Genomic DNA, 26,461 nt, shown 5'->3' with positions numbered 1-26,461 from the left:
TCCTTTTTGTTTTACGGTCCTGAAATACATCAGCACCTGACTCCGCAGCTACATCTCCCAGTTAGATTCTGTTCTGACTCGCATGCATTCCCCTAATGGATAGAATATCTCTATATCAAAGTCTTAGTATGACCCTGCTCTTACATCTCCTCCTCATTCTCTATGTGGACTTTGCTGTGGTTCATCTGGGTCCTTCTTTATGACATCATCCCGTAATAGGTCCACTTCTATCAGTTTCATTGCATTTAGTACTTCTCTTAAATGGTTTCTCCACTATAACCATATCCCTCGAATGCTCCTAGACTCCATTAGAGTTGCTAACCCTCCCGGATTGGGCCATGAATCTCTCAAGCACTGCTCTTAGCAATCTTGGGGAACTTGTATCACTGTATTCTCTGACATCACTGACCACTAGCTGAAATGATGCCAAACTCCGGTCATAGAAATGAGCATTTGATTTAGACACCTGGAAGTCAGCAACTCCTAATTTAGCAGATGTTGCAATTCCGGGGGTGATCGAGCCAGAGAGATCATGCCCTGAAATTGATCTCCCATGCTAATTTTTATTTTTGCCCACACATAGGTACAAGAGGTCCATTTCCCCCTCCCCATTCCGTTCAACTTCCACCAGAAACTACGTGCAGCAGAAACTGATCATGTTTCACCAATCAGACTGGTGCTGGTGGTTTGCCAGCTCCGATGTGTACAACATTGGCCTGAATTGATTTCCAAGCTCCTCATCCAGATCATTTATTTCTAACTTTACACAATTGCCTATCAATGTTACCACTGCAACTCCCTTGCTGTGAAAAGCCTCGACTCCTGAGTCATTGCTAAACTTAATACCGCCAATGCTCTTCGGAGCTGTGCCTCTGTCACGTTTTGGGATCTTTTTTTCTAATCTTCTTATTCTTGAGTATTTTGGTTTTCAAAACTTAGATAATTCTTATGTGTGAGTTCCAATTTCTCTACCATTGAGTGTAACTATCCTTACCTTGACTGAATAGTTAGTTAAGCTTTTGACAATGAGTCCAGGAAATGTCAACTAATAGCTTATAGCTACTGGAAATGTCTTATGCCATCACGAGTCTCACTTCAATCTTCGAAAGCAACAATGCGATGTCAAACCTAATTGTAAGATATTAAATTTATTTTGAATAAGTGCATAATCAACAGCTACCTATTCATCCACACCTTTTCTTAATTGGAAAATATAAATTACACCTCCGAGAACACAAAGTGAAAACTCGCACCTTTCATGACCCCAGGACCTTCCAAACAAATTGCCTTCCAGCAAATAAAAAGTACTTTGACGTGTAGTCATTGTTGTGGTTTAGGAATGGGCAGGCAATGTGCGCACACTAGGATCCCAGGGACAGCAATGTGATCATAACCAAATCATCAAGTGTTGACCCTGGGATGATCAATGGCCAGGACACCAGGGCGGACTCCCCTACTCCTTTTCAAAGTGGTGCTTCCAGCCGACTAAAATAGGGCGAATAGTTTCATATCTCACCCGCAAGGCGGCACCTCCAACAGAGCAGCGCCGTCTCAGTAACGCACTGGAGTGTCAGCCTATAGAATGTAACCTCCCTGCCTTCTGACTCCCAACTGAGTCACAGCTGAGATTAAGCTGATTTGTTGTAATCAACTGTTAAAAACATCGACATATTTCTTTCCTAACAATTTTCTTACTATGGTTGGGAATTTAACTTTCTTGGAAATTCAAACCAATTTTTTCCTTTTAAACCATTGGTTCTTTTCAATTTGACTCCTCTGAGATTTTCAAAGAGTCTCTTCGATTCGAGTTCTAGGGCTGAATCACTCAGATTTAAAAGTGAATCAGTAATGTTTAAATTGAACCAATTACGCATCATTAAGTTTGAATTACTGTATTCATCTTTCCCTCTGTAACTGTCGAAAACTAGCCACCTCGTATCAAACTAAGCTGGGCACAGGAATCTTATCTTTATTTGTTAATTTAAGCAGCTCATAGACTGTGACCAAATTTAAATGACAGTCACTAAATCAAAACTAGACCAAAATATATTTTTTTTGTCCTGGTCCGCTTTTGAAATTGATACTTTGTGACACCTAGGTCGAAACTTCAATTCTTCCCAATGTGACAATGCGTTGCTCATTTTGCAGATCACAATGATGTTGTCAATCCATGTTTATTCTTGCAAGGCAATGATCCATTGCAATAGATGTGCAGTTTCGACAATGTTTGTTTGTGAGCTTATTATATGGCGGAATGCACTTTAAATGCTGGTCTGCATAAGGGATTTCTGCAATGGACAAAGGGCACGCAAGTATTCTTTTTCATGTATGCAACAAGTAATTTGCAATTTAAGATCATTTACTTGGCTCCGCATAGCACCTATTTGACTCTATGTATCAGGAAGGAGCTTAAAGAAGTGAGACCAGTCTCCGGTCAGGCATCTTTGCCTTGAAAAACTCGATCAATTGATTGGTCTTCCTCTTCAAGGTGAATTTAACTGTACAGCTACTGGACTGTAATTGGGAAACGGGACTGCAATCACAGCTGGCCAACTCGAAGAATCTCGTTTCACAGTTGTCGGGTAGTCAAAGTGCAAGTCCACTGACATCGAATTCAAAATAAAACCGCAGCCATACGTTTTGTGGCCTTCACCATGAGCTTTGCTCTACTCAATCATGTCAATCAGCGGCTCACCACCACCTTCTCAAGGGCAGTTAGGGATGGTCAATATATGCTGGCCCAGCCAGCGATGCCCACATCCCGTGAATGAACAACAATAAAACACAATAACATGGGCGAAGTGTTTCCATCATGTCCAATTAAAACTGGCATCACCAATGTATGACAGGCAGTAATTCCCAGGACCTATCAGAAGGATACTGAAAAAAAACTGAAGGTAACAGGACCTCTATGCATAAACTTTCTCCAAATCTAGAATCATCAGAGCCTCTTCACAAAACTGTGTGGTCCAATGTCACTGATGGTCAAGGGCTTCAAGGAGCTGCATTACTCTTATTCCTAGTGTGTCTCTCCCTCCAATTCACCATTACCAGCTGGACCTCCATCTACCTCAAATGTTACACTACAATTCTCTCACTTAAACACTTGCCCCATCTTGTCTCCCCTCTCCATTTCGAGTGCTCTCAAACCGCAGCTCTGACAATACTTTCAGCTACCTTTCCAACTTCCTTGCAAACTGATTGCGCCACTTTGAGCTATTGAGCTCGGGGAGATTACAAATACAGATAGGAGTGAGGCCATTGAGGTATTTGAAAGCAAGGATAAGAATTTTAAAATCGATTTGTTGCTTAACTGGGAGCCAATGTAGATCATCGAACACAGGGGTGATGGTGGGGGGGCCAGGACTTGGTGCAAGTTAGCACAGGTGCAGCAGAGTAAGATGACCTCAAGTTCATGGGGCCAACCCATTCCTGTCCAGGAATGTATTATCACCATCCCACATATATCCCACCAAATCTTTCTCTAGGGTGAACTGGACTGCACATTGGTCAACATCAGTCCCTCATGTATGGCAGCAGATTATCCCATTGTGCCAAGTGAACAACAAAATTCGGTTTATCGTTCAACCAAGAAAGCAAGCTCACTGGCTAGCATTTCAAACCCAAACACCTGGCTCAGAGCCGGCACACTATTGATTTTTATATTCAGCTGCCATCAATACGTAGGTAAATTTACATTGCCCTAGAAACAATACTTTAAATTCCTCACTGAAGCTTTTGTAACTGTGACACTTAGTATAAATGTCCAATTTGAAGACAAATGAATAAAACCATGAAATAGCTTTTTGTAAAACCTTTTGCTCCAGAGCAACAAAATACTTTTCAAATAAGGTCACTTATAATGTATTAACAGCCAATTTGCGCATAGAGCTGGCCAACAGTATTGACTATTAACCAATGTGTTTCATTGATGTTGATTGAGCGGTACATGTTGGCCAGGACAATTGACAACTCACTTGCTCTTAAAGTAGTGCCATTAGATTTTCTATAGTCACCACAGAGGACAGATGGGGGCTCCAATTAACACCTAATCTGAAATAGAGCACCTCTGAATGTACAGCAATCCCTTAGCACTGCACTTAAACACCAGCCTAGATTAAGTGCTCAAGTATCTGGAGTGACAATGATGAACGGTTTCAAACCCTAAGAGCAAAATTTTATATCGACACTCCATGTGAACAAATACAAAGTCCATCTAGTTCACTTTCTACATGTGCTAGCGACACGTACAATGGAGTTGTTGACTAATCATGGAAACCAATCTCGAGCAACTATCCTGATGTATTGCATTTGTTTCAAATTTGCTTCTCCAAACTAAATATTGAAAATTAGCAGCAGTTATAACAGCACTCATTTTACTCAAGTCTTTTAAAATTGTTTTTCTTGATAAAGGTTCCTATTATAAGAACTGTGCAGGCAAGGTGTATACAGACTTTATAAACTATGGTTGCATATTCTTATAAGATGTATATGTCTGCACATCTAAATATTCAGTGACCTCAAAATATTAACATGGATAAAACCTTAATTTTACAATGGATTCATAAAATTTACAAAAGTACACCTATTTGTAAAATAACTCCACAAATTGCAAATGCTCGTGAGATGCCAACATATTGTGATCTCAAAACACTTGCCAGGGGGAAAAAAGTGATTAATCTTTATAGAGAAAGCAAGTTTACTATTCAAATAGATTAAAAGACTACATCCTGCAAAAGCACATACATTTATATACTGTAGTACATAATATAGCAAATGACACAAGACCAAGACATTATAGGCAACCATGTTTTGATGATTGCAAAGCTCTGTTATTGTAATGAAAAGCCATTTGGACCATCCAAGTTCTATGTCCAAGATTTACTCTGAACTCTAAGCTTTGAGCTTAACTAATAGCCTTTTGTGTGGAACTTTGTCAAATACTTTCTGCAATATGTCTGGAGGTCCAGCTGAATGTCACATTCTCAGAAGTCAAGATTGGTCAAGCATGATCGTCTTTGAAAGCAATGTTGACATCCACATGCTGTGTTATTGTACAAATAATCTTCACCTGATAATAAATTCCATTATTTTACATAGGAATGAATAATTTCTCCCAATGTCCTGGCTATTTATTTTTCATTTGCACATAGACTACTGATTAATAGCAGAGAAAAGTAACCCACAACAATTACTTGTACCTCCCATCAGGTTGACAAAAATGTGGCACTGATGTCCACAGAGCTCTATGTGGCCTAACTTGTCCAACTATTAGCTAATCAATTGAAAGGAAATTTCACTGGTTCACATGAAACTGATTTTATTTTATTTTGTCATTCTTAGCCAATATACTGAGTAATTAAAGATCAGTTGGAACATGAAAGAGTGCATTTTATTTAGTTTCAAAATTACATTGGTGCATATCTTCAGTTCAGATTAGCAGGAATTTAGTGCTACTGAATCCTTCATTGTACTTTCAGAAATTAAGTATCCTGGCAAATTTAGATAGTGCTTTTCAACATTCCAATATTGTTCAGATTTGTTTATAAAATACAACTTTGAAATTAAGGTGGGCAATATTTTCATATGTGGGGCAGGTGAAAACATGGTTTCTAAAATTTGCATCAGCTTTATCTTTCTACAACAGATGCTCAGCCAATCTGTCCAAGGTTAATTTGATAATCACCAATCAATATAGAAATTAACATTGGTATTCACTGGTCAGTTAAGCACTTAAAAGCTCTTTACTGCTCTGCAAAACTCAATTGGTGATCAATAGCACCACAATGTAGCCTTTCAACTTTAAGAAACAGATGACAACATAGCATGTGCTTCCAAAAGCACAATAAAGGAAAAGTTAAAAGACTTCCTGATTACCAAAATCGATCTCCTTGGTCACCTATAACCCTTAAGGTCATGGACATTGTATAAAGGTCAACAGATGAGGCTATCCTCTGGAAAAAAAACCTACATGGATCAGACATTCAACCAAAACCTGAGCTTTTCTACCCAACAGGATTTAAGATATAACAGATATAACAGTTTAAGATAAAATGTCAGTAACTGTTAAAAGGAAGGACTGCAATGTAATGAAATACTTCAATTAAATAAACTGTTGCACTGGTGAGTTACTTGTATAAGCAGCTTAAGAAGTGAGCATTCAATGGTTTTCCAACTTCAATATAAAAAAGACAATTTATTCTTAGTTAAGGTGTACTTTTCATCTGTTTAGAAGCAGGCTTTAAATTACCAAATACTTTGCACTCATCCAAAATTCTGCAACCAAGGCAGTTCAAATCAATGATTAACACCAAGTGATGTGTTCAGTATGTTATAATACTTAATGTCCACTCGAATATTTCAAATGTTTTATTTCACCTCCTACTTATTTAACCCTCTTCTGAAATTTTGGACAATGGATTTTTCCACTGAAAAGTTCCATAGCTTATTTTTGGGAGGGCACAGCAAAAAGTGTTAGATTGAAAGTTCTCTGCCCCAGCAGCCTCAATCCTTCTAATAAAATTAAATGGAATGATTGATCACAGTATTCCATGTAGCTAATTTCTGAGAAAAGCAATGTGACACAAACCATCTCCGCAGAACTAACCAGTTGGAAGGAGTAGTAGTTCAGTTACTAGTGCCAGCAATTTTCATTTTCACAGTATTGAGATGCACCTTAAATAGCCATTTTAACACAAAAACATAAATCAAGTGGACAAGAAATCTTTTGAAGTTTTTTAAAAAAAGATTTATTGCAAAACAGGAAATGTAAATTACTACAGAATATATATATGTATATATACTCTCGGTTCCACCTCTTAGTAATGCTTAGTAGATGCTACAGAAGTTTAGTTTTCTATCCAATGTGATTTAAAATTCAGTACTGTATTTAAATTTTTCAATTCGTCTTTCCAAATCATTAGCAATTATTTTCTGTTCAGAGACCAGTCATAAAGGCCTACAAAAAGAACATCTTTTGAATACTATAAATCTTTACATTACTCACTGCATTTTCATGCTTACTGTACATCAGGGCACTGCACTGATTGAGCATAACCCCTCCCTCATTGCATTATTTTCATAGAATCTTAGTACTATACATTCAAAATTAAACATGAAACAAATCACAAACTTGAAACATGTAATACATTAAACTGATTAAAATATTAACAGATGCCATGTTTTAGTACCAATTTGAGGGGTCTTTAAACAAAACTTAAAAGGTGATGATGTTTCCCAATATTTTCTCTAGCTCTTGTACATTTCAAATGAAAATTCTACTGTTATTCTTAGTACTTATAATTAAATCAAAAGTTCTTGATGGATAATCCTTCTCCAAACCCGCAAACTTTGCTACCAATTATAACATGACTTTACAAACGTGTATTACTTCATAATTTATCCCCAACAAAAATTTCAACTTAGTCAAAGTATGACTTGCAGCCCACTCTTTCCATTACTTTAAACTAAGATGATAGGACTGTCTGGCCCAAAGGTTTTTCCCTCACACTAATACTGTTCAATAGCAAGCAAGAGGTGCGACTCTACAGCATTTTTGTCCTGTTCCGTCATCATGAAGTAGCCTATTTAATTAGTAGTCTAGAAGCTGGTTTTCTGAAACAGAATGAGTGCCATTGGAAGCAGAGAATCAAACTCAGACCACCTGAATAGAGGCCTGGCCATTTAAATAAAGTACTATCCCAATTTATTAAAACTTGGGATAATGTGGGAAAAGGCTGCCCAAGTATTGCAAGCACAGGGCAGACAAGGCATTCATTTTTAAGAGTTTAATTCATCTTTATTCCTGAACACCATCACCTTTTCTGAAATAAGCCACAAGAGAAAGCCTAAGACAGTGAATTTTTTTAGCTGCAGTTCTAAACAATAATGAAATATTGTGCATTTAACAAAAAAATTAAACAACATAAATAGGAACACAGATTTCCCATTTGCTCCTTTCTCAATTCCTGGTGGGGTCAATTCCATGTGCCAGCAGCACTCCAGTCAGTACCTCAATCAAGTGGCCACAGTAAATGTTAGGAGGCTATTGTCATTTGCAGCCCTTCACAGTTAAGTCAGATTCTGTCCTCACCAGACACCTTTCTAGCAGTAGCGATAGGACAGCAATCAAGCACAGGATCCCTAGGTGACTTGTGCTCTCGGGTTAAAGAAAAGATCAAAGGCAAATTGTGGTAGCCCAACTGCTGCTCTGAGATCAGCTAACCTTGTTCAAACCAGGACTAGAATCTAGGAACTTTTGTATGGCTTTGGATCACACCATATGATGCATTTGTTGACTTAGTCATCAAGATCATTAAGGAAGTTTGATAAAAATAATTTGAAGAAATAAAATGTTAACTTTTCCTCCCAAGAATATTCAGTGCAGATATTTGTCTTTACTTACTATTCAAGTTGTAAAAAAAGACAATGTGATAGCACCATCTTCCCCTCCCAACAGGAAAGTATTAATTGATGTAAGATATGTTTCTATGCAAACTGACAGCCCCCATGTACCCCACCCTGGCCTTCAGTTACCCTTGCATATGTACTGTCAGCGGCTAATAACTAGGATTGGGAACCCTAGTTGATCTTCCCTTCCTTAGCTCAGAGATTAGAAGTATTACCCTTGTGACCCACTGCAATTAAACAATGCAGCATAGATTTGAGACTAAAACTGAACCTGTCCAGCCCTAATGGTTCTTTTCCACACTGAATAAATCAACTGAGCTTTCAGGAAGCCTGCAGTAGTTTTCTTAACCAACAAAATTTCTTTATTTTACACTGTTGCAGAATTGTCTCCTGCAACATTAGCCCTTTGTCACATGTTGCAATGTATCCAAAATTACTCAATGACTGTCAAACTACCTTGTCAAGATTGAAAACTACTGCCTTCAAACAACAATTCATGGCAGACTCCAGTGTGCCAAGCCACCTTAAGTATAATATTTACCATTTCAGGAATATGTAAAGCAGTTACAAGGTACAACACAATCTTAGGGCCCCAGTGATTTTCACAAACTGGTGACATTTAGGAAACTTTAGAATACCTGTAGTCTCTCTAGTGTTTCACCCTTGAAAAAACACACAAATATTTACATACATATATATCTATATATATATATATAAACTTTAAAAAAGATAATATTTCTACTATTTGCTGGATAAGCAATAAAACCAACTGTAACTATCAGGACATGATTATTCTGCAGGTCAAATATCATAATGTGCAACTAAAGCCCTATCTGAATTCTTGCTAGAACAAGTGTTTAGTGCTATCATAGAAGCTTATAAAGCAAGTTCAATTCATCTAATATTCAGCATGTAAAGCAGAACTTCCATTTTGTTAAAGACATATTGCCATTGAGGTACAATTTTAAGCTACTAAAAGCAGCCAAACATTTACTGTAAAAATACCTATATTCCATTTAACAGTTCAGTCCAACTTTCTTTCTAAAATGCATTGAGATTTTAGACTTATGCACAAAAGAGTGTGTGCGGGAATGTGTCCTTGCTGTATGTTGTTGCTAAACAATGTGGCACATTTTTATGATATATTCACTAAAGTTAGTCCCTAATAATTTCTCATTTCAGATGCAACAATTGGTGTGAAGATAGAAAGATATAGTAAGAGAAAGGAAACCAAATGGGCAATAACATGCATGGGATCAATCTAGTAACAAAGCCACAATAAATCTGTCAGTATGGAATTAGGCAGTAACATATGATTAGGTAGTGCAAACGATATGAAATTGGAAGTCAACATGTCTTGTTTGGTCTACAATTGTCTTAATATGGACCCGCATGGCCAATTAAAAAGCATAACAGAGAGGTGAGAGGTGAGGCTAGGCTTAATGAAAACGAGACACAAAGAAAAAGTCAGCCAGTCTGTCCTAAGTTCTGGAGTGGAACGAGAAAGGAGTGAGGAAGTGATATCTGAGCAACAACTCAAAAGTCTGTTGTTTCTAACTATAATGTAACCGTAGACACGAAAGATAATATATCAAATCAGTCTTACAAAAACACTTCTGAAAAATTGTGTGCAGCTAAAGTGAAAAAGTTATTCAGCAGGCTTTACATATAAAAGAATCAGATTTTTAATCCTTTCAGCATTGAAAATCACATAACACACAACATTGAAGAAATGAAACAGAAAAGTTAAGAAAAAGCATAATCTATCTTTGGGTCGATAGTCAAAATGTTTTTCTTAAATCGGATTTTTTAAAAATCCACTGGCTTTGTATTGTTGAGTTGTACTTACCCATACATACGAGTTGCTTAGCAGCAAGAATGACTGCATTTCTTGGAATGCCACTTTAAAGAAATGTCAAAATGCTACTAAGTCTAACAACTGTGGCCACTGAACATTTACAATGGGTGTGGAGTAATTTTTATGACAAGATTTTTACATATATAAAAACAAATAAATACTGTAAACAAAAAAGGCAGTTTTGGGTCATCTTTTAACAGCCTAAACTTTGCCTTTTGTTCTGCAAGACAATTATAAATCACAACATCTTTATGATTTTTGTTGGCAACGTTAGTCCTTTGCACATGTGAACAAAAGACAGGAGATGTCATCTTCTCAATTTTGCATCTTCTTTTAATCGCCACATCATTAATTCCATGCAGGCACTAGCATCTTCACTGGAATCATGTCCTTCAACTAGTAACAAAAATGAAAAGAATTATTGAGGAGATTAGGTATTGTAATGGTCTAGAATTATCAAAGCCCACACTGACACAGTGTGCTGTGTTTAATAGGGTTTATCATCACATTACTTCTCAAAGGGATATCTTATGACTAGCTGGAGAACGAGCTGAAGTAATATTAGATCATTATATAAAAGTAAATTTGAATGCATTACATTGTCTACAATTACCAGATTATCTTGATTGCACACTGTGGGGAAAAATAAACTGTCATTAATAGATTAATGGTTGCATGCTGAAAGCTGCAAAATTGGTCAGGGCACAGGGCAGGGCAATATGGTAGGCCAAAGCACTCCAGGAAGAATTTTTAATCCAACACAAGCAGCTGTGAGGTAAGTCACCTCTCTTTGATGGCTTTGAAGGGTTACCAAGGCTACTGAACATTGCTGCCTCAAATCAGTTCCAAGACAACATGATTCCACAGCAAATACATACTGCCTTTAAAATTACAAAGGGCAGAGAATTAAGAAATTAAGTTGGTGTTATAAATGGAATTCATGCTTGTGACAGTGGTACCGTAGTATGCATCAATGCCCTTTAAGTGTCCGTATTAATTTTACTTCATCCTCTTTGAAATAGATAATTTATTTCGATAATAATACTCTAACCAAGAAAGAATAAGCAATTGAGAAAGAATGGACTTTTTTTTCTCAAGACCTCGACTCCAAAGCCATCTACTAGGTGATAATGCAGTTGTGGCTCAGGGTTATTTGTTGGCCTACTCGTGGCACTGATGTTCAAAGTTATGGATCCAACAAGATAGACATTCTCTATAGTATGCAGTATAATTTCAATAACAAAACAAAATGTTTAAAATATTAAACACCGTTATACACAGGGTACTTTCAATGAAATTTGAACTATGGCTTCATAACTCGTCTCTTTCCAGTGGGAAGGCAACAGCCATAGCATTCTATTTAATTTCTTAAACAGATAATGTGTGCATTCAAAACATAATACAAACAATGGTAATTGGATTCCTCCCATGCTTTTACAAGTTGAAAAACTAAGTGTGCTTCCAGTATAACTGTACAGGTTTCAGATCTTCCAAAAAAAAAATTAGGCATCTGTCCTTAATTTGGAGGAGTTATGGTACATTTATAGCATGTTCAGGCAATAAACAATTCCAAAGCCTAAATTATATCCATTTAAATATAATATTATAAAGTAATTTACACATAATTGCACCTTGGAAATCCCAGTCCCAATGGCAATCATAGATACACTGCCTTTTCTTCACTAACTACCACATACCATTATCCTGGATGATGCGTTTGAGGTAGTCTGCCATCAAATTTTTCAGTGCTCTTTTATACGGGAATCCCAGTCGATGTGGAAACACAACTGCTGTGTCAATCACTGTGCTATGTATAAGCTGGAGGAGAAGAAATACAGTTACACTGTCTATTCTGCCATCTCCACTTATTCCCACCATAGTTAATGGAAATCAATTTCCTCCCATTTTTAGCTTAGCTCAGCAAATCATACTTAAATGTATTAACGTTCAATCAATAACTTATATCAATAAAGCATTTTTAACATAGTAAAATACCCTAAGGTGTTTCACAGGAGCTTTATCAAACAAAATCATGAGACATTAGGACATGTAACCAAAGGTTTAATCAAAATTATTGGTTTCAAGAAGCATCTTAAAAGGAGGGGAGGTAGAGACATGGAGGTTTAAGAAACGAATCCCAGAGCCTGGGATTCAGGCAACTGAAGGCTCCACCATGAATAATGCAGCAATTAAAATCAAGGATGTGCAAGAGGCAGGGATTGGGGGAGAGCAGAAATCTAGGATGATTCAAGGAAATTATAGAGATAGAGAAAGGTCAGATCATGGAGGGATTTGAAAACAAGGAATTTTAAAATTGATGCATTGCCAGACATGAGTACAAGGGTGGTGGATGAATAGGATGTGCTGCGAGTTAGGCTATGGGCAGAGTTTTTGATGAGCACAAGTTTATGAAGGCTGGAAGATGACAAGACAGCCAAGAGAAGATTGGAATGGTCAAGTCTTGAGGTAACAAAAGAAGTGGATGAGCGCTTTGCCAGTCGATAAGCTGCAACAGGGGTGGAGACTGGCAATTCCTATTGAGGTGGAAGTAAACAGTGTTGGTGACGGAACGGATGTGTAGTCAAAAGCTCATCTTTATCAAGTACAATGCCAAGGTTGTCGACTGTCTGGTTCAGCTGCAGATAGTGGCCTGGGAAAAGAATGGAGGCGGTGGCTGGGGAATGGAGTTTTTGGCAGGGGCTGAAGACAATGGGTTCAATCTTCCCATTATTTAATCAAAGGAAACTTCTGCTCATTCTGTTCTGGAAGCAATGTGAAAGGTCAGGGGGAGTGGAGGGAGAGAGAGACAAGGTGGTGGTGAATAGAGTGGGATACTATCAGCATACAAGCGGAAGCTGATGGGTTTTCGAATGATGTTGCCTAGAAGCAACATATTTTTGAGAAATAGGAAGGGGCCAAGCATAGATCCTTGAGGAATTCCAGAGGTAACAGTGCAGGAGTAAGAAGAGGAGCCATTGTAAATGATTCTCTGGCTATGACAGGATAGATGAGAAAAGAACCATGCTAGGTAGTCCCATCCAGCTGGGTAACAGGGGTCAGACAATGGAGGAGAATTGTGTGGTCAACCATGGCAAAGGCTGCAGAACAGATCACTCAGAAAAGGAGGGATAGTTCACTATGATCACATGCACACAGGATATCATTTGTGATTTTGATGAGGTCTGTTTCATACTGTGGTAGGGCCTAAAGTCTAATCGACGGGATCCAGACATTAAAGATGGGCACGGATTTGGGAGGTAACAATGCACTCAAGGACTTGAAAGGAAAGGGAAGTTGGAGAAAGGGAAAGTCCTTGTAAAGACTGTATTTTTAATTCCCTGACCTCCAAGAAAGGTACAACTTGAAAAGGAAAGCTCAATAATGGGAACCATGCCACAACAAAAGATATGAAAAAAGAAAACAAAGACTTGCATTTATATTTCATGACCACCTGATGTTGTAAAGCACTTTATAGTCAATAAAGTACTTTTTAAATATGTAGTCACTGTTGTAATATAGGAAATGCAACAATTTGCGCACAGCCACAAACAGTAATGTTATAATGACCAGATAATTTACTTTTATGTCGATTGAGGGATAAATATTGGCCAGGAGACCAAGGATAATCCCTCTGTTCTTCTTCAATATAGTGCCATGGGATCTTATGTCCACTTGAGAGGGCAGATAAAGTCTCTGTTTAAGGCATGTTGTAACAAGTAAAATTTTGCAATATATTCAAGATTTCATGAAATTCTGGACTCAATAATAGCCCATAAACTACTCAAACTACACTTCTGTGGTATATGAATTGAACAAATTTCCCTCAGTGCTTTGCAGCCTCACAGCATCTTATATTATCTAATACACCTTTCATGTATGCATACATAATTTTAGGCCGCTTCTTACCAACTTAGCCTTCCTGTCCTGAAGCCAGTGATTCCATGTTAGGACATATTGCAATGGTGCCAAAAGTTCTTTGATATTTAACCCAAATAGTAATTTTTAAGGCATGAACCTCAGGATCAAACAATTGAGGCAGCAATTTGACTGGAGAGGCATCAAAGCCAACTTTGATCTTGGACTCATCCAAGATTGAGCATGTGCACTTCTGATGGGAAGCATGGACTGGGGATGAAATGGGGGGCATATACTTGGTCTAAATGTTTCAGATATATGATCTAACTGAGCCATTGTGGAGCACTGATAGTACTTTAATGAATTATCTAGAAGTGGCAGTTTTTGTCTGCTCTTACTTAAGCTATTGCCTTGGTAAACAATCCCATAGCTCAAATTTTCATATAGCAATCTGTAGGACTTTAAATCCATTAGAGGACATTAGCATTTTACTCTTGAAACATCATAAGCTATAATAATTTGCCAAGTTGAACAAAAGAATCAAGACCTTAATTGTTCTGCAAATATGTAGTCATTTACCATTTTTTGTCAAGAATAATGATATCCAAATTTACATGATACATCCTCCACAAAAAGTGTACGTACAGTAAAGTCAGTCAAGTCCCAGGGGAGCTGCCTTCAAATTCAGAATAAGCAGGGCTTTCTGATAACCGAGGAGGCCCAATTTGCCACATGAATGCATCTCTATGCAATCTGATATGCCTCCAAATGCTTCTAACATTTACTTTGTTTTTCAGATTCAAATGCCAAATTAAAAAAACACATTTAAGCTGTAAGAAACTGTGAAAAAGTCTTTATTCCATTTGTTCATAGTTTACATTGCGTTGGTCTTGAGAAAGGCCAGGATTTAGCACTGCAAAAACTCTGATCTTTTTCTGCTTAGCGTACTGTTTTCAGATTTGTGCCATATAGTCTGCCATGCCATTACTGCATTCAAACAGGTTTTCAGATTTCAGGCAAGCAGTGCGAAATCCCAGAGCATCTCTACAGTGTTCACAGCATCAGCCAAAGAAAGAGGTGGGCATTCATCAGAATCCTCAGGGTCAATAGCTTCCTCAGCTTCCTTGGCTGGAGAATGCACTGCATCTACGATAGCATCATCTGGCAGTTCCACCATGCATCGTACAGCATCGTCCATCTCCACATTAAGTTTTCATGGTGGGCTCTGCCAGAATCTCCATACCAGCCTCCAGTAAACATGTGAAACTTGTCTAGTCATTGGGTTGGTTGGCGTCACCTTGCTCCTCCTCGTTCTTGTCATCTTGTGCAGCTGTAATCTGTTTGAACCCATCATCATGGTTAAAGCAGTTCGAGATTGTGGCTTTCTTCAGCATCAACGTGATCTCTAGTACAGCGGGTTTGTAGTCCTGCTTCCTATTGATGGCCTCCATAAGCTGAGAGGTCAGCTTCCATTGGTAGTGAGATTTCAAGTTCCTAATTACCTCCTGATCCATTAGCTGGAGCTTGGCCGTAGTACTAAAAGACAAGAACATCAGCTTGATGCTCTTCAAGCCCATGATGGCAGTTTGCAGGGCAGCTGTCTACAATGAGGGCAGTCTTTTTTTTTCTGTTGGCATGTTTTGTCCATTTTCCTGACCTAAGGATCCAAAATGTTGGGAGGTCGGTCGGGCAGTTTTATTTGCCTTGTACTGTATCTTGACTTTCGTAAAGCACCATGGCTTCTTGGACTTCCCTATCATGAGAAGCGGCAGCTCTTTAGTGCCATTCATGCTGGCACCGATCATAGCAGTGACACGTACCTGCTCCGCTTTTCACCATTATACATGTCCCCCTTAAACATCAAAGAGGGGTCTGGAAAAAGATGGTAAAACAGTCCAGATTCATCCATGTTAAAAATGTCCCTTTGTGCATACTCGTTCAAAATGCGCATGAGACCAATTTGGAGCCAATCACCAGTCACTGCTGTCGTAATGTTGCTGGCCCCACCACTTACCGAGTAGAAGATGATACCGTGCCTTGTTTTGAATCGGTCCAGCCATCCGTTGCTGCAGGTAAATTCCATTGTCCCTCAACGTAATCTCTAGCTCCTTTCCTTCAGGATTAGGCCGGAGAACAGCACATTCTTTGCTTGGGCTGCCTTGAACCATGTTAGCAGAGTTTCTCTGGCGCTGGGATAAGCAATCATTCTCATCCTCTTCTATGCTGGAGAGAATGCCTGATGAACTGTTCAAAGATGTTCCCCATGATTTTCAGAATGGTGGATAAACGGATAAACTCGAGTGTGCAATCTCCCACTCTTTCGCAATGTCTGACTTCACACCACTGTTTTCTGCTTGGCCTATCAACTTCATCTCTCTGATCAACACTTAGCTTTCTTATAGGTTTGACCATACTTGCAGCACACTCTGCAAATTATTTCAGAGAAACTTGAGCGCACTTGGGTCCAACTGCTCTGCTGACTGGTCAATGTGGTCAGATGACCCCCGATTTCTGCGTTATTTTTCTTGCCAGTGCCAAACAAAAGCTCAGCCAACCCGGATCAATCACTGCAGAATTTTGGCTAAACATGGGCATTGTTCCATAGCTTTTGCTATTCTGTTGGTGGGAATGGTTGATAACTTTGACACATGCAGAATCTCATGTCACCCAAGTTTGACTCATCAAGGTTCCACTGTACTTGATTGGTTCTAGGGAAACAAAATGCTATATACACCCATATAAATGTTAGTGATAATACAGCTAGACAGTGCAAAACCCAGTTTCCTAATATCGTATTGTATGAAGCCTCAGCACCTGTGCCAAAGCATTAGTTTATGTTGTCTTACATAATTTAGAAAATAGCAATATTAGGAATAGTAGGCCATTCAGTCCTTTGAGCCTACACTGCTATCCAATTGGACCATGGATGATTTGCACCTCAACTTCACTTACCCACCATAGCTCCATATCCCTTAATACCTTAACCTAACCAAAAGAAAAATCCGTCAATTTTGAAGTTCTTCCAACTGTCCTATTATGCTCAGCTTTTTGGTGGAAAGTATGTTCCAGATTTCTATGATCATGTGTGCATGAAAAACACTTCCTAATTTAGTTCCTGAATGGCCTAGTTCTAATTTCAAAGATATATCCTCTTGTTCTCCATTCCTCTAAGAGAGGAAATAGATTCCCTGTTTCAGGACTATTCAGCTCATTTAAAATTAACATTTTGATCAGATTTTCTCAATCTTCCACACTCAAAGAATACAAACCTCGTTTTGGGAGCCCTGTCCTCATAATTTAACCCTCCAAGTCCCAGTATAACTCTGGTGAATCTGTGCTACGTCCTCTCTCAGGAGATTATACCCTTCCTGAGGTTTGGGCCTAAAACTGAATGTATTCCAGATGAGGTCCCATCAAGACTCTAAACAACTAGAGCATAATTTTCTCCCCTTTGTATTCTAGTGGTCACTCCCACACAGCCTTGAGAAAAAGGTCAAAATTCCATTCACCTTGTTAAATTAATTTTTTTAAATACAAAAAACAATTACAGGATATGGGTGTCGCTGGTTTGGCCAGCATTTATTACCCATCCCTAACTGCCCTTGAGGTGGTGGTGGTGAGCTGCCTTCTTGAACTGCTGCAGTCCATGTGGTGTAGGAACACCCACAGTGCTGTTAGGGATGGAGTACCAGGATTTTGATCCAGCGACAGTGAAGGAATGGCAATACATTTCCAAGTCAGGATGGTGAGTGGCTTGGAGGGGAACTTCCAGGTGGTGTTCCCATGTATCTGCTGCCCTTGTCCTTCGAGATGGTAGCAGTCCTGGGTTTGGAAAGTGCTGCCTAAGGAGCCTTGGTGAGTTTCTTCAGTGCATCTTGTAGATGGTACACACTACTGCCACTGTTCGTTGGGGGACAAGCGAGTGAATGTTTGTGGATGAGGTGCCAATCAAGCAGCTGCTTTGTCCTGGATGGTGTCAAGCTTGAGTGTTGCTGGCGCTGCACTCATTTCAGGCTAGTGGGGAGTATTCCATCACACTCCTGATTTGTGCCTTGTAGATGGAGGACAGGCTTTAGGGAGTCAGGAGGTGCGTTACTCATCACAGGATTCCTAGCCTCTGACCTGCTCTTGTAGCCACAGTATTTACATGGCTAGTCCAGTTCAGTTTCTGGTCAATGACAAACCTCAGGATGTTGATAGTGGGGGATTCAATGATGGTAATGTCACTGAATGTCAAGGGACAATGGTTAGATTCTCTCTTGTTGGAGATGGTCATTACCTGACACTTATGTGGTGTGAATGTTACTTGCCACTCGTCAGCCCAAACCTGGATGTTGTCCAGGTCTTGCTGCATTTTGACATGGGCTGATTCAGTATCTGAGGAGTCACGAATGGTGCTGAACATTGCACAATCAGCAGCAAACATCCCAACTTCTGACCTTATGATGGAAGGGAGGTCAATGATGAAGCAGCTGAAGATGGTTGGGCCGAGGACACTACCCTGAGGAGCTCCTGCAGTGATGTCCTGGAACTGAGATGTTTGACCTGTAACAACCACAACCATCTTCCTTTGTGCTAGGTATGACTCCAACCAGTGGAGAGTTCCCTCCCCCTCAATTCCCACTGACTCATTTTGCTTTAAGGGATTTACATATGCAGACTCCAAAATCTCTCTGCTTCTCTACAGTTCCTAGTTTTACACCATATAAAAAGTACTTCCATTTATCTTTCTTGAGTCCAAATTAAATGATCTCAATTGTCACTTAATTGGTTTACGTCCTCTTGCAAATTCTTATCTGCACTACTTACTCTTAGTTAACTCACTGGAGAGTTAAATCTAAATGGCGTTTGATATTATCAAGCAAACGTCATCAACTGGAACCATAAAATGATCCTCGACATTCCCCTGGACATTTTCCTTCTGAGATAGTAGCAGCTCATAATGTCCTCCATCATCTATTTAATTAGCTGATATTTCGTCACTAGTTCACTGTGGTTCTTCTCATGAACAATTTGGGATGTGTAATAAATGCTGGCCTTGCCAGCGATGCCTACATCCCATGAAAGAATTTTTAAAAATCACAAGAAAAAAATAGCTGTCCAGTCTTGTGAAGCTGCTTTGCATTTAATAAGGGAGGGAATTAATGGAAACTTAAGGTTTAACCATTAAACCTGAAGAATATTCTATAACTCAGAAGTGTATTGCACACCAAGCACATTACCAGATTTTAAGTTCTAGGAAGTAGTGATCAACATGTAATAGATGTGTGAAAACCAACAGAGATTGGGCTCGATTTTGCAGTCAGCAGCAAAGCAACAGCACTCACTGCTAACCTCAAAGAAAGCAGCCCAGAAAGATGTACCAATCTCAATGAAGTGGGTTTCCCCTTTCCCAATAGTTTGCTGCAGTCAATGAAAGTGAAGTATTCTCAGGCAGCAAACACCATTGAAACCTTCACTTTTTATTTTAAATCTTATAGATAGTGAAATGACTGGGACATATAGCTGGGATTAAAGTAGAAGATAAAATAAGGAAACTTAAATGTGAAATTTTTCATTATAATGGAAAAATTTGGCATTGAACAAATATAAAACTACTCTTTCAGGATCAGAGATTGTTTAGCAGTAATAACAAACTTCTTACTTTCTTAAAAACCCAATTACACCTCATTCAACAAGGTGTAACGCTTTCCAAGGGTTTTCACAGCAAGACTATTAAGAATAGTGTGGAAGTTCCTGTCAGTTAATGACTTCCAAATGACTACAGTCTGGGGAGGCCTCAACGTATACCCCCTTGTGAGGTGCAGAATCACAAAAGCCTCTAGATTTCCATGTTTAACTGTGCATCTGCAGACTCCAGAAGCTGCTGTCCATTTTGGAAGAGTAATGATGATGAATATGGACAGTTCTGCCATCATTACTATTGCAAAATCTGGTTCATTTTGTTTACTGATCACTTGTAGGCTATTAAAGATTGGCATGAAGTCAATATAAAAGATGATCAGTCAGAACCAGGTTACAGAGAGAACTGCTAGAAGCTGTTGCTACTTGCAGCAACACCAAAAGGCAGAGCAGGTTGTGCAAAATAATTGTGTTTTAAGTAACGTTAAGTAACATTACTTCATACAATGAAAAAATTTAGATTAAGCTGGCCAACAGATTTTAGATAGCAAGTGGTGTATAAATTGCACACAAAAAAATCCAATGAATGAATAAAAAAAAAATCTAACCAGAGCAAATGTGTGCACAATTCCGTGTCAAAACACAAAAATAAAAACTTTCAGAGTGAAAGGAAAGTTTTTATAGCAGTGTTGAAAAAATATATATAGGTGTGCTTAAAATAGGAAGATGCCCATTAACAGGTCTGTTCATTTAAAACCAGGTACAGAATTTTAACTTAATATTGTGACTCAGTTCACCAGAAGCTATAAACAAAATAGAGAAAGTTTATTGCTCTGGCAAAAATAGAGTCAAAAGGAAAATGTAACATGATATGTGACTATAAGACGAATGCCAAAATCCAATATTTTAATATCTGCAACACTAAGTTGTGCATACTTCATAGCTACATTCCCTCATTTTTAAAACAGTTCTTTTGCCCACTTGTGCAAATAGGTCGACTTGTGCTCAATCCTCACAGGAACTTCTAAGCTAGAGAGAACTTTGCTTCATAATCTTTATGGCATAAATGCAAATACTAGAAATTTCTTTATAAATACAATAAATGCCATATCAAAGTTTAAGGTTTTGGTATCAAGTACCTTGTGCAACAATTAAGAACATCAGTGATTGCAAATATGCTGTTGCATTTTGAACAAATTTTGCCAGATTTGATACCACGACATTCAGACCCAACATGTGAAGCACATAGCATAACACAGAGAAGGAACTTCCAGGTATGTATTTACAAATACTGTGTAGCGTACACAGTAACATATACTCTTGTTCTTCATTGTGTAGTTCCCTGTGAGTATGCAAATTTCTGCATTAATAGAAATATACATTTTTAAAAACCACGAATGCTTCAGATATAAAAAAAAGACCAATTCCGTTATTAAGGTAACTTAAAACATACAATTTCTAATGTTTCATGAAACACAATATGCCCATTTTTCTAAATACAGAACAGTAAATTCTTGCTAAGTCGTTTTGCTGCAGAAATATTGCCACAAGGTTCAAGTTAACAGCTCATTAGTTGCTTGAGAACACAAATATTAAATTATCCATCTTATTGTTTAAAAATGCATACCTTTAGTGCAAATAAATCACTTTCCAAGCTGTGCCCAATTAATATGGTTCCAGCACTGAACATGTTCAGTAATACTGCTTGTACGTCACGAATAGTTATTGTTGTACTCTCCATATCCTCCTCTGTTACACCAGAAAATCTACATAAATAAAAGAAGAAAAAGCATGAGCTGCCTCATTACAAACAGGGCACCCACATAGAAGAAACACCAGGCCACTAAGATACATCATTAATCTGGAAGCAAGCAAGTTATGGGCTTTAAAAAAAAAATCACTGGATTTTGAGTTATGCACTTAATTACAATACCTGTCTCCTTGATCGTTTACACCTGTCCTTCATAAAATCCATCAGAACTGATATGGAGAGACGCAGGGTTCTCAAGAGGGTTGCAGGGCTGGTGGATGTAACACTGCACGAGGATGAAAATCTTAAAATCAAGTCATTGCTGGGCCGGGAGCCTACTGGGTCAATGAGCACGGGCATGATGCGTGAACAGGATTTAGTGCAAGTTAAGATATGGCCAGCAGAGTTTTGGAAGAGTTCAAGTTTATTAAGGGTAGAAGATGGGATGTTGGCTTGGAGAGCATAGAATAGTCGAGGTGAAGGTAATAAAAGCACAATGAGGGAAACTGAGGGAGTGGCAGTGACAGGCTACATGATGGAGGTGGAATTGGATGGATTTTGTGATGGAGGCAATAAGGGGCTGGCTCTGGGTCAAATAAGACATCAAGGCTGATAACAGTCTGGTTCAGTCTGAGACATTGGTCAGGAATGGGAATGAAACAGGTAGCCAGGGAATGGAGTTTGTGTCAGAGGCTGAAGGTAATAATTTTTAGTTGGAATTGAAAGGTGTCCCTGAATGCAGGATCCTAAACTTGCTGAGACTGAATGATAGTTAAATGAGCTGAAACTAAAATTTTCGTGCTTAAAGGAACAGCGTGTGCGTTTGGTGCTTATCTTGGATTCTGATTGTTTTCGCTAGTTTACACACATTTTAAATTTGACCACTCTAATGAGGTTGGGAGGATAGCTGGATCTCAATTGGCACTGGCAAACTGGGCACAAAATTTGGTGCATTTTCAGGTCCGAATTTCAGCTTGCATTCAAGGAGGAAAATCCAAACCAGTAGAGCTAAGATTTTGCATGAATAGAAGGTTCACTAATGCAATTGCCTAAAAGTAGATCAGTACCCAAACTTCATAAGCATTGAATTTAAAGGTTTTAAGTTATACAACAGAGTAGAAAGGAGGACTGGGGTGAATAACAAAGTAGCAATACAATCAAGGGGTTCAGATGATGTCTAATCTAGAGAAAAACTATTGCAGCCCATTAATCAACTGATGCCCAAAAACAAAGTACCGTCTCAATCCCAAACCATGTGCACAGCATTTTTATTTCATAATTTAAAGTAGTTTCCCTCACCCCAATTATGTAAAATGACAAGTCTTTTCTGCAGAAGCACCCCAGCCCACATGGAGAACGGATTGTTTTAAATGGCACTTACAAGAAATTCACCACTCCACTGCTTTTGCTGTGGTTCAGTTAATAGGTACATCACCTTGCATGATACTGAGCTAGCTCCGACCCAGGTTTGATCCTCGATTGTGCCAAGTTAGCTGACCTCACGTGAGCAGCAATGGTTGGGAAGGAGTAAAGGGGCGGAGGATAATATCATCCCACTGCAAAATAGTGTACATCTGTGCACAGGATTAGGCTTAACTGCCATGCCTGGTTTGGCTGAACGACCCACTGACAATCGTTGTCTGGGCTTGCACACAGAGTTTCCACTTAGGTCAGACATCAGCGTGCTGATGGCATGCAAACTGTATCCCAGCAAGAGCCAGAACTTTGGAAGGGAAAAAGGTATGGGGGAAGGGAATACCAGTTTTCAAAAGGGGGGAATTGGATTAATGGGAATGTTTACATTCATATTTATAATGGAAATTAGATATGACTTGCATTATTATTGCCACCCCACCCCCACCTCCCTCAATTACATGTGAACAACTCAGAGGAACAATTTGCGAGTTGCTGGAAAGTTTGGAAATTACAGAATTTGATCAAGACTTTTATTTACAGCATAAATGCTTCAAGCCTACAAAACTACTTATAAAGATAAAATTTACATTGTGGAAATGACCAGTCTCCTTTCTGCATAGTTACGGTCATCCCTCATCATTGCAACTAGTTCTTGGCAATGACTCATCTTAATCAAAGCCTAAGTTAACTAATAACCGCAGGAACTAAAGATCTTGTAATGATAAACTAAGTGTAACAAGTTTTTAAGAGTTGCCACTTAATTATTAAACATACCTGGTGTTATAATCAATGACTTTGCTGTCTGGTTTGACAAATGTATCATAAACCACCTTTAGATCTGGATTGATAACAGTCAATCTGGTCAGCTCCAAACCTTGCTTTGTGTAGCACTGGAAGGAGAGTCATCCAGTTATTAAATAAAGATGAGAAGGAAAGCTATAACACAATGCAAAATTTCACATTACTGTAAATGGGTGCATTCTTAAATACCCCTTTAATTTATATATTTGGCTCATAAAATAGTATTTCTGACAACTATAGAATTGTAAAACTAATTCAGGATGGATAACCTTTTGCAAAGTTAGGGTCCTAAAAACTTACCGTTCATGTTTTTTTGTTGAATAGATTGTTATGCTTTCAATAAATAGCATCGAACAAGGCACCATTGGTGCAAAATATTTCTGCACATCTGCACTGCATAATATATGAACTAGCATATTCAGTGGAATCCTGTTCTAGTGCTTAATTTGACCAGTAACCCAAATTATCACTGAAACCAACTGATGAGTATATCAGAAGCTAGTACGCCACAAACCCCATGTTTTCTGTATTGCATAGAATTCACTAACGCTTGAAGTATCTGTTCCGCCCCTCTGTACAGCTCAGCATGTCAGTGCTTCTACCTTGTTCAATTCATGGCTCTTGGCCAAAACCCAGGATGCTTAATATTGCTCAGTGGCTTCAAACGTTACTGAGTATTGAATAACAAGGCACTCAGTGCACTCAGTATCCTCAGGATCTTTTTCCAGTTTTTTCCCCCTCAGTCTCTGGGCTTCATCAGTTATGCAAAAATAGGTGGCTTGCTCCATGCCTTTGCCAACAATGCTGCCATGCATCATAGACCAGAATGATTCTCGCCTGATTCTTCCTTCCAATTGGAAGCTTCAAACAACACAGCTGATTTTAGGAGCTCAGCTGTATGGAAGTTAACTGGCACAAACCCATATTTTTATTCATATATGATATAGACACACAAAATACACACATACACACACACTAAGAATAATGCAGTACATTGATATTTCTTACCATCTCACAATCCAGGGCAAAGATACCTGGGTTTTCATCTGGTGGCATTTCTTTATCAAACGTCTTCATGAAACCAGCTAATTTTTCTTTACGACCGTCCTGTACATGCTGCTGCAAGAAGAATACATTCAAAATGATATAAAGGTTTAATGAATGGTTGCAGGGACTGTTTCAATATATCATCATTATACAATGCTTCATGGAAATGTTCACTTTGGCCTCAAAACACCCCACTGCCAGTTGCCTTCACAGCTAATGGCATTAACTGTAGTAATCCAAATAAACCAACCTTCGTTTACAACAGGCATTGAAATGATCATGGCAAGCTCCTATCATAATTTACTCACACAATGACCACATAGATCACTGACAACCATCATGGGTGGAAGGCCTGCCCGATTTGGAACAAGCAGAGACCTCAGCTCAAAAGGGAGATTAGAGGGACAGCTGCAACATCTGTGCTTGTGCCACTGGCCTCAGGGGGCTGAGAGCAGTTTGCATACCTATCCCCCTTCTCTGCTGCCACTTATAAAAGCTTAGTTACTTGTTCAAAAAGTGATCAAAGGAATGCTGGGATATTGTGTTTTGATATAAATAGTTTCAAATATCAGACACTAAGCAAATCAAGAGATTTGGAGATAAGACAGGAATTGAGGTAGATGATCTGCCATAAGCTTACTGAATGACAAAGCAGATTCGAGGGGCTATAATGCCTTTTGCTCCTATTTCATACGTTCACATAGGCAGCCAAGTACGATCAGTAGTACAGATCGTTGGTCAGGCTTCATTTGGAACACTAAATTTTGAGTTCATCTCCTTTGGAAAGATATATGGTCAGTCCATTTATTAAGGCGTAAAATACATTAGTGTGTAAAATACATTAAGTAAACAAGGCTTGGCACACTGAAGTTATAAACTCTAGACAACCCTCAGTGTCCATCATTTGACCACCTCTTGTATCTTTTATGATGTGGTTCTTTCCCGATAGACTACATGAAATTAGTGTTCATTTTGTTTGTTCAGGTAAGGTCCCATGACATTATTTGAAAAGGAATAAGTCTCCAAAATTGTGGCTAAGTTCTGTTGTATGATGTTGTATGTGCCTGCGTGCCATTGTCGTGTAAAGGTGCTCAGCAGAACAAGGATTAAAGTGGGACTGGAGAATAGCATTGCTCACAGTATGATGCATAGAGTTACATGGTAATAGACTCAGAACAGTCAAGAGAGTACATTCTGGAACCTACCTGCATAGAGGTAACAGTACCATGCATGACAGTAACCTGGGATCTGTAAATAGTTAAAGGTTAACAATAAAGGGTTCATGTTTTAGCTTGGCCGAAATAGCCAAGTGGCTATGGTACTGGGCTTGCAACCCCAAGATCAAGAGTTCAAATCTCACAATGACAAACTATGAAACAATGTAACTTCATCTGAATAGGAACAGATGGAAACGTGTTTGTACTCGAAAGAGTTAACACTACTTTGAACGTTGTTTATAAATAATAATTTAAAAATACATGTCTCAAGATCTCATCATTGAGACATCTAAAGAATCCATGTTTACAACATGGTAGGCAGTGGTGGGAGCTCCTAAAAGATATCACATGAACCCAGAATTGTAACTCAAGGTACAAAACACTAAAAGCAGCTGCAGCCAAACTAGAGAGATGTGTACCTAAGGAGAAAACTTGAAGAAACAATTGCAGAAGTTTCTCTACAACCTTAGAAGTTGAGGGATTCAT

General features: G+C 38.7%; 1 protein-coding gene across 3 annotated transcripts in view; it reads right to left on the bottom strand.

Moving 5' to 3' along the window:
* Positions 1–6,730: 6,730 nt before the first annotated feature.
* The window catches only part of rexo1 (REX1, RNA exonuclease 1 homolog), a 108,946-nt gene continuing 89,215 nt past the window's right edge, over positions 6,731–26,461 (bottom strand). Inside the window, exons 12-16 of one of the 3 annotated variants that reach the window (XM_041204467.1) lie at positions 24,720–24,830; positions 23,685–23,800; positions 21,372–21,510; positions 11,965–12,085; positions 6,731–10,663 (exon numbers count right to left, since the gene is read on the bottom strand). In XM_041204467.1, the coding sequence (XP_041060401.1) occupies positions 10,575–10,663; positions 11,965–12,085; positions 21,372–21,510; positions 23,685–23,800; positions 24,720–24,830 (576 nt within the window). In that variant the 3' untranslated portion in view covers positions 6,731–10,574. Of the gene's footprint in view, positions 10,664–11,964; positions 12,086–21,371; positions 21,511–23,684; positions 23,847–24,719; positions 24,831–26,461 lie in introns of those variants that run through there. The other 2 variants (XM_041204468.1, XM_041204469.1) reach the window with 2 other exon arrangements.

Source organism: Carcharodon carcharias, chromosome 14 (assembly GCF_017639515.1).
Source record: "Carcharodon carcharias isolate sCarCar2 chromosome 14, sCarCar2.pri, whole genome shotgun sequence".
Classification (NCBI taxonomy): domain Eukaryota; kingdom Metazoa; phylum Chordata; class Chondrichthyes; order Lamniformes; family Lamnidae; genus Carcharodon; species Carcharodon carcharias.
Note: the sequence above shows the minus strand (reverse complement) of the source record. Positions and strands in the feature narration are given on the sequence as shown.